The 12,068-nt window shown below is 45.1% G+C and overlaps 1 protein-coding gene across 2 annotated transcripts in view; it reads left to right on the top strand.

Moving 5' to 3' along the window:
- LOC147748025 (cytochrome P450 2D15-like) overlaps positions 1–12,068 on the top strand; it is a 777,398-nt gene that overhangs the window by 726,938 nt on the left and 38,392 nt on the right. Inside the window, exon 8 of one of the 2 annotated variants that reach the window (XM_086957972.1) lies at positions 3,865–4,006. The exons of the other annotated variant lie outside the window; for it this stretch is intronic. Coding sequence (XP_086814098.1) covers positions 3,865–4,006 — 142 coding nt within the window. The remainder of the gene's footprint in view (positions 1–3,864; positions 4,007–12,068) is intronic. 2 annotated transcript variants of the gene reach the window in all.

Below are 12,068 nucleotides of genomic sequence, written 5' to 3'. Positions count from 1 at the left end.
GTTCCCATCATGCACTGGGACAGGAACAGACTAATTTGCATACAGCCAGGTTCTGAAACTGGGATGGTGCAGTGAGCTAAAAAACGGTGTTGGATCTAGCCCTGATCTCTTGACTGGGTGAGAGCTTTCTGCTTAATTCAGAGACTCTGTCCCTCACCACCCCTTGTTGTAAATATTTTTGGCCACCCTAAGCGTGGAAGGGTATACTCAGACATGAGTCCCTTGCTCATTGCACCATCAGGATTCAAGCAAACCGGGCCGAAGACGGCTGTAATGCCAGAAACCGGTCCCCGGGAGCTTGTTTCCTTCCCAGTGTAAGAATTGGCTTTTGTAGTTTGGTTTGCCCTGTTCCCATCATGCACTGGGACAGGAACAGACTAATTTGCATACAGCCAGGTTCTGAAACTGGGATGGTGCAGTGAGCTAAAAAAACGGTGTTGGATCTAGCCCTGATCTCTTGACTGGGTGAGAGCTTTCTGCTTAATTCAGAGACTCTGTCCCTCACCACCCCTTGTTGTAAATATCTGGGTATGGAGCATCCTTTGTTTGGGGTGTCTGTTATTTGAAAGCGTGTACTGTTTAGTGTATGTATGGCCCTTCGATTTGTTTCTAGTTCTCACACGTATCTACTACTCTAGTCTCTGTGCTGCAGCTGGCTCTGTGTGTGGCACCAGTCCTAGTCACAGTGCTGCAGCAGGTTCTGTGTGTGTTTGCAGCTCTAGTCTCTGTGCTTCTCAAATTTGCCAAAAAATGCACCATTTACCCACTCTTTTTTTAAAGTTTTCTCGGGGGTTCACCCCCCGAGCCCCTCTTAAGATGTTCATGCTCCATCGCTGCGCTCGCTCTCCAAGGTGCTCTCCAACAGAAAGATTACGCCTCACCACATTCAAATGTCACCAGCCGTCCCTGCCTCTGACCGAAGAAGCATGATGGAACTTACGGTGGGAGAAGAATGGCCAAAATAGGCGAGGTGGCAGATTTCAAAACCTTAAAAGAGGTGCATAGAGCCTTGAATTCAATGCGCCTGTCCACCAGAAGCCAATGGAGGCGACGGATGGCACTGGACACTGAGCAGGACTTGTGCAAGCCTAGAAGTGTTCTGGCTGCTGCATTTTGTATCCTTTGCAGCCTCTGAACCTCTGCTTTATTGGAGCCTAAATAGAGGGAACAGGCATAGTCATGTCTAGACAAGACCATTGCTTGAATAATGACCTGACGTATAGAGGCATCAAAGAAGCCCATCAATGGCCTGAGCCCCCGTAGGAGTCCAAAGCAGATCCCTGCTGTTTTTTTGGTTTGGACTCGATAGTTTAAAGATGAGTCCAACAATACCCTCAAGTTCTTTACCACTTGCTTGGGGAGGGGGGCGTGCCCAGACTTGCTGGCCACCAGAGGTCACTCCACAGACCACAGTCTCTGCCTACTACCAATACCTCTGACTTGTTGGAATTAAGTTGGAGGCAGTTAGCAGTCATCCACTCGGCCACTGTCGCAAGAGCGCACCGAAACTTAAGGGAGTCTTGCTCTGTGTTATTAGAGAGAACCACCACTAGCTTAGTGTCGTCAGCATATGAGACCATGGTCAGGCCCCTACTCAAGGCTACAGCAGCCAGAGGTTTAACATAAATATTACACAGTAGGGGGCTAAGGGAGGAACTCAGTGGCACCCCTTGTTTGATACAGTATTCACTGGACACAAACGGGGGGCTGATACTGAGAATGACCTCTCGTGAACGAATGAGGCAAGCCACTCCAATGCCCGACCCATAATTCCAACCTCCGCCAAGCGTCTCAACTGAATGTCATGCGACATTGTGTCAAACGTGGCGCTTAAGTCCAACAGGATCAGTGCCAGCGTTTGCCCCGCATCCATGGCAGACCAGAGATCTTCTGTCACAGCCAGGAGAGCTGACTCTGTGCTGTGACCTGGCCTAAAGCCATTTTGAGAGGGCTCCAGTATGTTGTTGAGGGTAAGGAAATCTGACAGGAGAGAGTTAACATACGTCTCTGTAATCTTAGCTGCCCAAGGAAGAAGAGAAATGGACCGATGACTTTCTGCTTTAGTTAGATCGAGAGCAGGCTTTTTGAGCAGCGGAATAATTTTAGCCTGTTTCCAGACCCTGGGCACCGTAGCAGTACTGAGAAATGTATTGATCACCAGGATCAGAGATGGTAAGATGTTTGGCAGTACCTTCTTCTGGAAGAGATGTAAGCCCTTCCTAGCAGGAAAGTCAAACAGGGTGTGAGCCTATAAGGCGCGCCGATAAGGAAAAGCCATCTTTGAAGGGCAAATGGTGGAGGGGTGGCTGTTGTGCACAGGTTGGCAAAGGGAATAGAGAGGGGGAAAAGGTTGCCAAACCTGTTTCCCATGAGCGTTTAGCCCTTAAGTAGCTACACGTCCAGGATGGGCTACTAAACTCCACACACCGAGAAAGGGGTCCTGCCATCTTGGCAATTGGCAGAATATTACATTGTGTGATAGCACGATGCCACCGTTTTCAGGAAGTAGACATCACTCAGGAGTTGAACTGGTAGCCCATTGGCCAGTAGTCACTGCATCCCATAGTGCAAATTTTGGGCATAACATTGGCACCCCTAGTACCTCAGATCATAACTGTACTGGAAGGTGGACTGAAAAAAAGGTCTGTCCCTACTGTTCCTTGGGCCCAGCAAAGAGATGCTGCACCGAGATTGGACTGCACCTGCTGCTCATTCGTCTAGAAAAGAGAGAACTATGCCTGTGAGGCCCCGCTTGAGGAACTTCAAGAGTCAGTTTACTGGCTTCGTGTTACAGCTACAAGGCCATAAAAGCTAAAGAAGACTGCCTTGGTGAGTGGATACTCAAGATTGCCTGACTGCCGTTTTCAGTCGAAGTGCAGCCTGGGAGACCAATTCCTGACCCTCAAAAGTACAACCAAGTCTAGGAGAGTTGTCGGAGGGCAGTTTGGTCACACCGGTTGGGAGTTACCACCAGTTAAAGGGAACCACATGTTTCATTGTAATCGGAGACCAGTGGCAGATATTTTGGGGCTGGACTTCAAGTTTATTAACCCCTGTGACCAAAGTCACCCCACCATGACTGCGGACTGAGGAGTAGCCCCACAAAGCAAATACCTCTATTACCGCATCTGCATCCTTCAGCATCTTCAGCATCCTGTGTACCTTTCATCAGGAGCACTCCATTGAGGCAGTTTCCAAATAAAACCTGGCCTGGAAGAATACTGCTTTGAGTGTGAGGTAATTGCCCAAGTAAGCCCCATTGGCCCCTGTGACTTACTCCTTGCTGGAGTTGGTCACCCAAAGGGGACCAGAGTAGTTGTTTACAACTTTACTAAAGTATTCAAAGTAACCGCCAACCACAGTAGTTGCCAATGCATGTTTGTGATTTGAATGAAGAGCAGTGGTTTATTATTTACTTACTACTTTATATCTCTGGAGGATTGTGTTCCCATTTAGTATCAAGAAATTCATAAAAATAAGATCCTTTTTCATAAATTGGGGTCAGATTTCCTTTGTGTCGTTTTCCTGTTCAACTGTTTTGGTACTCCTAAATGCTTTATGCTTTTCCTGACTGCCTGAAGCCACAGCTACCCAAGGTTGAGCTAAGGTTTTGCAAATAAGCCGGACTGGACCCAAGACAGACTCCTGAGTTTATTGCATGGTGAGGTTGCACACCCACGCCATGTAATACATTGATTTCCTCACAGTTATCCCTGAACAGAACATTGCATTTTTAAAGTAAGACGAGCCTGCTGCAAACCAGAAATGTTCTTTTTGTGTTGTTCATGTAGCCTTTATATGTTTTTGCAGAAACAGAAAAAATGGATCACCTACATTGTTTAACAAGTCAGTTATTACTTCTAGGGCACCATGCTCATGTTCAACCTGTCGTCCGTCCTGAAGGATGAGTCCATATGGGCAAGGCCATACCAGTTTTATCCAGAACACTTCTTGGATGCAGATGGTCAATTCATCAAACAAGATGCCTTCATGCCTTTTTCTGCAGGTAAATACATGCTTGTTAGGCGATGCAGGTGTAGTATGCACAGTCGGGTTAAGTGAGGAAACTTGTCAAATATAGGCTAGGTGACCATAACATAAATCTACTTGTAGATGAGGACAATAATGCTAATATTATGTGCATATAAAAGATGGCATCGACACAGAGTACTCAATTTAAGAAAGATGGAAAGTGCTCTGAGTTTAATATTTTTGACAATCCTACCATTGTTACTTTCTTTTCAGTCGCCAGGGTAAGTCAGTACATTGATAAACACACTATATTACCACAATCACTCATGTTAAAAAAAGAAGAATAAAGAATAAAATGCATGCCTGAACCTCTATATGGTTGCAAGAACCCATGCATAAACCCTAAATAAGGCTTTACCGTGGCCATAGCATGTCAGAATATTGTTAGAAAAAATATTATTTAAGAGAAATAGTATATCCTATATATTGTTTACCAAAATATTGCCCCTTTGAGTCCAGATTTTCTATTAATACCTTTAATGGTGCAATATTTTTGCAAATTATATTTAAAACATGCTAGTTCTATCTAACAATATTTTGGTGACAATGTTGTGGTACAATAACAGCTGAGATATGTTATGCAGGTAGGAATTATAAACGGGAGCTTCCATCCCATCTCTCCTTTCTGGCAATATCCTTGAAGATATTGAAGACCCAATACCACCATGAGCACCTATGTCATGCATATGTCCAGTATTTTTTTTACTCCTTGTGAGAGCGAATTTGGGTGGTACCAGGGCTATCAGAAATAAATGGAACCCAGTGGTGAACTATGATAAATTTACTCAAGTGTCATGGGCCCAATGTTCTATTACAACCAATTTAAATAACCTAGGGGCATATTACCAACGCTAAGCGATATTTGTCGCTAACCATGCTTAGCAACGAATTTTATAACGCTAAGCATCGCCAGAAATTATCGCAGATAAACCTTGCTATTATCAAGGTTTATCGCAAAAGCGATAAAAATCGGCCGCAATGAATATCGCTAAAAAATCAGCGATATTCATGCATTACCGAGCTAATGCTCTTAGCCATGTTATCCACCTACCATTGGATAACATGGCTAAGAACAGCTCAGGGCAGGTGTTAGCTTTTGGAGATATTCGCGCTTAGCGCAAATATTTCCAAATCCTTGATAATAGGAGAAATGTCGCTTAAGAACATTTCTCCTATTATTTTTCTCTGGAACGCCCCCTTTGCATCTCATTAGAGATGCAAGGGGAAGCGTAGAGAAAAAGGGTGCTAACATGCAAATTTGCGTGTTAGCACCCTGTTGCTGATAGGGAGATCATTTTATCTCCGCTTTCTTGGCTTTTAAAGCCAAAAAAGCGGAGATAAATCCCTTGATAATATGCCCCAAAGTTCTCCCTTTTAGCACACCGTCCTATTAATAACAATGCAGAGAGTAGTCAAATGCTTACTCAAGGAGGTGATGAAAGTGTCGACAATCAGAATACAGTAAAGCATTGGCATACCCCTTCATAGATGTAGGCTCAGTGCTTGGCTTTTACAAAAACAAAAACAGAACTTTGACCTCAAGCAGTACTATAATGCCAAAGCATCAAGTGCTAGGTTTTCATGTGTTTATGATCAGTTTCTTACTTTTTAGGAATTAAACCAAGCTCACTTTATGAGCATGGTACAAGGATAATTTATAATTGCCCCATGAAAGCAATGTGGACAATTTTTAGAATGTGCTCAGAAGAATGAGTTCTGGCAGTAAATAGTACAGTGCATACCCTCTTGATATAGTTGGATGTGGCCACCGGTCCGTAATTTGTGCTACTGTTTGAAGTTACCATGTTTTTATGAGGTTTCTAATACCTGCCATAAAATCGCTCAGGCCAATGCAATACCCACAAACTCTCCCAAAAATAGTCAGAAGAGCCCTGCAAAGCCTAACTTACCAACAGTAACAAAGGGGTGAAATAGACAATGTCTATTTCTCAGTGTCAAGGCACAATACTGTAGGAGTCGACAAGTCCAATGGCTATTGTTGGCTATTACTAAATCCAGTGCACATTCACTGTATTCACCACATGAGCAATAGTTAATTTTCAGCACAATATCTTAAAATCCACCAGTGGGCCACATACAAAGTTAGTGTCATGCCAGTCATGGAAGCATGTACCTGGAGCTTAAATGTTTATTTCTATGCAACAATGCAACAGATTTGGATATGGTCAATTGTTCTTGGACCATCTGCCTCTCTGATAACCTTATACAAGGAGAAAGCCAATGGGGTATCTCAAGGCTCCATGGAATGAACTAAAGGCTGTTCACAGGTTACACTAGAGGACACATGGTTCAGGCATAAAGGAACCACATAATTACCTGACTTAAAAGTACTTTTTGCTGTGGCAGTTTCATTCAAGTTTATCAGAGCAGCTAGCATATATGTCTCATCTGAATGAATTGTAGATAAATTACAAGCTTTTAGAAGTAAACCAATATCATCAGGGTGAATTTCTTGTGGTTTATCCAAAATCTTAGCATAGTATTTCATAAATTCATCAGATGTATCCCAAGAAAAAATTAAAATATTACCATATAATTATCTAGTATCATATATTTATTTCTTAATATTTTTTTATGCACAGATAAGTATCTAAGAGCTTTCAAGATCCATTAGCTTTAAACTACTATTACCCCCAGGTCCCTTATGTCCTCGACCCATTCATAGCACAGTGGAGATGACCATCTCCCGACAGAAAAAAACAAGAGGAATGCTGGGACCCTAACACTGCCCCTCCCACCGGGAGTACATAAGCAGTACTTACCCAGCCTCCCGCCTGTTCTTTTTTTCTGTCTGTCGACAGAATGGATGGTGTTCTGCCAAGGATCAGAGAACCTTTTGCTATCCTGCTCATGGTCTGTGCCTCGAGGATGGCTGCGGAACACCACGCTGCGTCGCCTCAGGTGATCGGAGCCCCGCCCCCCAGTAATGGTGGATTGTACCTGGCATGTGTGCGGGAGGCTGGCGTTTTCTCCTCTCGGCCTCTGAAGTTGAGATATCTGTGTTGCATCGCGGATGAGCCTGGCCCCGGGAATAATGCAGAGGAGCGCATTTGTGCCCCCTCTTGAACGTCTTGGAGCTGCTTCTTTCCCGAACTGCGGTCGTTGCCAGGGAGGTGAGGAGAGGCAGGCGAGAGAGGCTATGACGGCGGTAGCAGCATTTTGATGCTTGCGCACTGGGTGTTTCGCTCCTTGGCTGCGCTGCAGGTGCAGAGTTCTTGAGTCCTTGCTGTACCATTGCTGGCTGCTGGCTGGGGGAGGAAATTGGCACAGACACTTTTGTAACATCTCTGCATTTGTTCAGCAACAGTTTTGAATTTGGCCTCAATTGTTTGTCTGCTCCCATAAGATACCTTGGCACACCTTGATTTGACGGGAAACAGTACAGACACTGACCCCAAAATATTTTTTGCAAAGTGCCTCTCCTGTTCGCTAGCAGTTTGGCTTATGCTGACTGTATCCTGATTTAAACTTATGCTGCATTCTGGGAGAGGTAGTGCATAGAAGGACATTAAGTACCCCATTGGGTGTTACTGGGTAAATATCCTACAAGCTCTCTCTACATTATCCTGAGGTGTTGTGAGAAGTGGCTAGGAGGTGCCAGTATGGGGAAGCTGTTTAATGCCCGCCTTAAAACCAAAACCCGCCGAGCCAAGGCAAAGGCGGCTAAAGAGGCAGCCAAACTGGCCTGTAAGGAGAATCTGCTTGACCTAGACCCGACTTTTGAAAGCTCAGAGGATTAGGAACCACCCTCTGTTGTGTCTTTGGATCAAGCTAGAATAGCGGGTTTGGCGGTCAAGAACACAGCAACGCCTAAATCAGCTCCACAAGAGATCTTGGGGTCCAAAGGTCCCAAAAAGGCAAAAGCAACAAAGGAGGCAAAAGAGGCAGAACAATTCGCATTATTCCTGAAAAAGGCAACTTTGCAGTCTCCTCTTCCTGGCGTAAGTCCCGCCCGTAAACTCCCTAAGAAGCCTTCAGGTGCCATCTTTCCATCGGCTCTAACAACATCAGCAGCAGCAGATTTGATCCCTTCGAGATTGGTTCAATCCCAAGCGAATTCGAAAGCTGGTCTCCCCAAAACCACTGAGCCACACCCGGGCCAAACACCCAATGTGTCCGTGACAACAGCTTTAACTTCATTGAGGAAGGGAGACTAGTGGGAACAGTGGGGCATTTAGAGTCTGTGGAGATTCCAGAAAATTCTGATGTCCTAGATCTGACCGTGATCACATCTCCTCCCCCCAGTATAACTTTGACTCCTCAAATGAATTTACAGCCTCAGATCCAAGCTCAGGCTCAGGCCCCTTTACGAGAGACTTTACCCTCAACTCACGTATGGTCCCCTGACAAGACTTTGGAAGGGTGCTCTTATTCGGCTATGGACCCTGTCCATGTTATCTCTAGCCCTAATCTGGAACCAATTGGTGAATTTCAGATAGGTGTCAAAGACATGCTAAACCTAATCTTGGAAGAAATCTTTGAGTTGAAAAGAACCCAGAAAGTCGAACTTGCCTCTATTTATCAACGTCTAGAGAAAATTGAAGGCACAATGTCATCCCTCCCAGTTAGGTTGCAGGAGGCAGAAGTCAGGATTTCAGCCTTAGAGGACCAGATGAGCATCGTAATGGGCGAGGCCAAAGCGACGGTTAAAAGCAAGCATGCCCTTGAGAAGAAACTGGAGTAGTTAGAAAACTACTCTCGGAGGGCCAATCTTCGGGTAGTGGGAATTCCGGAAGGAATTGAGGGCTCCCAAACCCTGCAGTGGGTTAACTCGTTTATTAAACAAAAGGTCATTCCAGAGTTTGAAGGTGATCTTACCATCACCAGGGCTCATCATGTTCCTGCTCACCCGTTTCCAAATTCTACGCTACCATGGACGATTCTGTAAAATTTTGCATTGCATAAAAGAGAGGATATTGTCTAAAGCAATCCAGCAGAGACAATTTCCTGTGAATGAGGCTGCAAAATGTTGCATTTTCTCCGATAAAACAGCTGCGGCAGCACGTAGGAGGAAAGAATTTGTGAAGATGCTTTATTTATTTAAAGCTAATGGGGCACAAGCTTCCATCGCCCAGCAGTCCAAATTGAGGGTCCTGGTGAAGGGCAAATTGTTCATGTTTTCCGATTTGGATGAAGCCCAAGAATTATTAAAAGAGATCTCGCAGGGCTCTGGGGCCTAGGAGGAGAGTCTGTTTATTGTGATAACCCTACGGGCATGGACTCAGGGGGTTAGGTGGGTTGAGCAATGCTTACCCGTCATCTCTCTCATTGGTAGGCCCAGCTAAGGCTATGTGGTTTGTTTAGCTACTATCTGATTATAGTAGATGCTGTATTCTTATTGTGCATGCCAGCTTGTCTGTATATCAAATTGGCTTTTTTTTACACTTTTGCTGGGGGAGTCGGGGGCTATATCATAGGGTGTAATTACATGACACCCAGGTTTAAGGGGGGGTGAAATGTGGTTGGTGTGGTTGGGGGGGCTCCACATTTCAAGGGGGTGGGTCACAAGTGGGGTGGAGAGCATAAGGAGCTAATGAATGAAGTCCTTTTTTTGTTTGTTGATTCCATTCAGGTCCTATACCCCTGTTTTGATAGCTTTACTCTTGGTAGGATGTTTAGGGTGCTCAAAACGGGATTAGGTTTCGATTATAGCTAGTAAAAAACTGCTGAAAGTGGCATATTTCAATGTTAACGGTCTTAATAACAAAAAGAAAATGTGGGCAATCAAATCATGGATTAGAACAGAAAACCTGGCATTGATTTTGTTACAAGAGACTCATATATCAGTTGTAAAGCTGCACGATTTTTTGATGTTCAGATCCTGGGCTGCCTATAGGAGATTTTCCTCGTCCTCAGCCTCCCATAGAGGGACAGCAATATTCTTAAGCAAAAAAATTCAATCAGAAGTTGTTAATTTTGATAAAGATCTGTACGGGTGCTGGTGTTGGGTTACCTGTTCTCTTAGACAAAGCAAGAGACTGTTAACGTTTGTTAGTATTTTTTCCCCGGTTGAGGATAATCATAAGCCCTATGAGGTCCTTTTTCAGTCCTTAATTCAGGTACCTGGGGAGTTGGTTGTAGTGGGCGATTTTAATATCTTAATGAACCCCAAAATAGATTCGTCAGTGAAGGGTAAAAAGTAGTTGAAACCTAAATCCTTGAGAACCCTGCAACATTATGGTGCAACCTTGGATCGTCAGGATCCTTGGAGTTTGGTTTTTCCTACCAAAACAGCATATACCTGTTTGTCAGGAAGATTTCGCTCCTCCTCACGCATTGATTTTTTCTTGGTTTCACGTAAGTTGAGCTTTAGTCAGCAAAGATTTCTATATAATGGATTATCTGACCATGCCTTGTTGGTTCCGGAGTTATTTTTAGGTAACTGCATTAGGTCTAAGCATGGGCGAATTTTGCGAATCTGGCGTTCGCAAATTTGCGTATTCGCGAATTCGCAATCCGCTAAATCCGCGAACTTTCGCGAATTTGCAGATTTTTTTTGTGTGTTCGCAAGGGTTTCTGCCAGTTTGCGAGGGTTTTGTACCAGTTCGCAATTACGAACTTACTTGTCAGCTCGCAACGGTCGCGACTATGTTGTTTCTATGTCTGGTTCATCATCACAGGTTCACAGCACCCTCTGTTTCACCACTGCCACCCTCTAGTTCACCCATGCCACCCTCTGGTACATCACTGTAGATTTATGGGGGGGGGGAAAGCAAGCACACCTGCCCTGCTTCAACTGACATGAATTAATTTGGGGTTGATTTATTAATGTGTCACTGAATTTAAACTTCCAGTCTGGCACCTGCTTCCTTATCTGTAATTTGCTTTCTGTTGCAGTGCAATTTCGTTTCCCAGGACCTTTGTGGCCTACTTGTAGCTATTCTATGAGCCTGCTGTGAGGGTCAGAGCAGGGTCATAGAATAGTTGCAAGTAGGCAACTGAACTCTGGAGGGGCCCCTCAGGAAGCACTACAGGGAATGGTTACTAATGATGAGTTTGAACTTTTGCACCTGCTGAGTGCTTTCAGTTTTGCAAAACTCGTTTTTCTGCAATTTCGCGGGATTCGCGGGGCGCGAATTCGCGCGAGATCAAATTCGGAAGCCGCGAATTCGTGCGAATATGCGATTTGTTTTTTTGCGGCGTGTTAGTTCGCAAGGTTTTGTGTGTTTTAGCGAGCTGCTTGTAGCGCAACGGCGCGAAGTTACCCTCACGGTCGTTCACGGGCGCGGCCATCTTGTTTGCATGACGTATTTCCATTTCCGGGCACGATGTGTAATCTCGCAAAGTGTCCGGCTCGCTAGTACAATTTTGCGTGTGATCGCGAGGAAAATATCGCGCGAACTTACCCACGCGGTCATGAACGGGCGCGGCCATCTTGGTTCTCATTCATTGCTGTGGTTCTGGGCATGCTTTCTGTATCCTCTCTGAATCTCTGCCATCCTTTGCTTGTTTGAGGTTTTTTTTAATCTATTTTACTTATTATCTATCCCTCTATTTTTCTAACTCTATATTTTTGTGTTTTCTGCTACTTTTGGTTAATTTTAAACTACTTTTTTAAACTCTTTTCTTTTCTTCTTCCCTATTCTATTTCTTCTTTACTATTTAGCTTCCTTTCTGCCCAGACAATGGTAAAGGGAGCCGGGAAGCATCCTGAGAAGGGGAAGGGTCCCGCACCCCGTGCCCGGCTCCCGTGCGGGCGTTTGAGGGGGGAGACAGTCACAGTCCGGGAGATCTTCAGCGCGGAGGAGGTGGCCGCACTAGTTTTTTATGTTCAGCGCCGCCTCCCCAGGACCATCATGGCAGGCGGCAAGATCGCTAGCGGGTACGGGATCCGCGAGCGCCGGAAGCGGTGGGAGAAGGTATGCCGCGCCATGTACCAACACGCTTGGGTCCGGCGCACCTACAACCAGGCCACCCACCGTTGGACGGATCTCCTGGACCGGGAACGCGATCTGCTCGACCTGCTCGGCCTCGAGATCCGGGGCTTGGTGAGTAGTAGTAGCTATTTCTTTACT

The sequence above is a fragment of the Lissotriton vulgaris genome, chromosome 1_1 (genome assembly GCF_964263255.1).
Source record: "Lissotriton vulgaris chromosome 1_1, aLisVul1.2, whole genome shotgun sequence".
Lineage (NCBI taxonomy): Eukaryota > Metazoa > Chordata > Amphibia > Caudata > Salamandridae > Lissotriton > Lissotriton vulgaris.
This window is presented reverse-complemented; position numbering and strand designations above follow the sequence as displayed.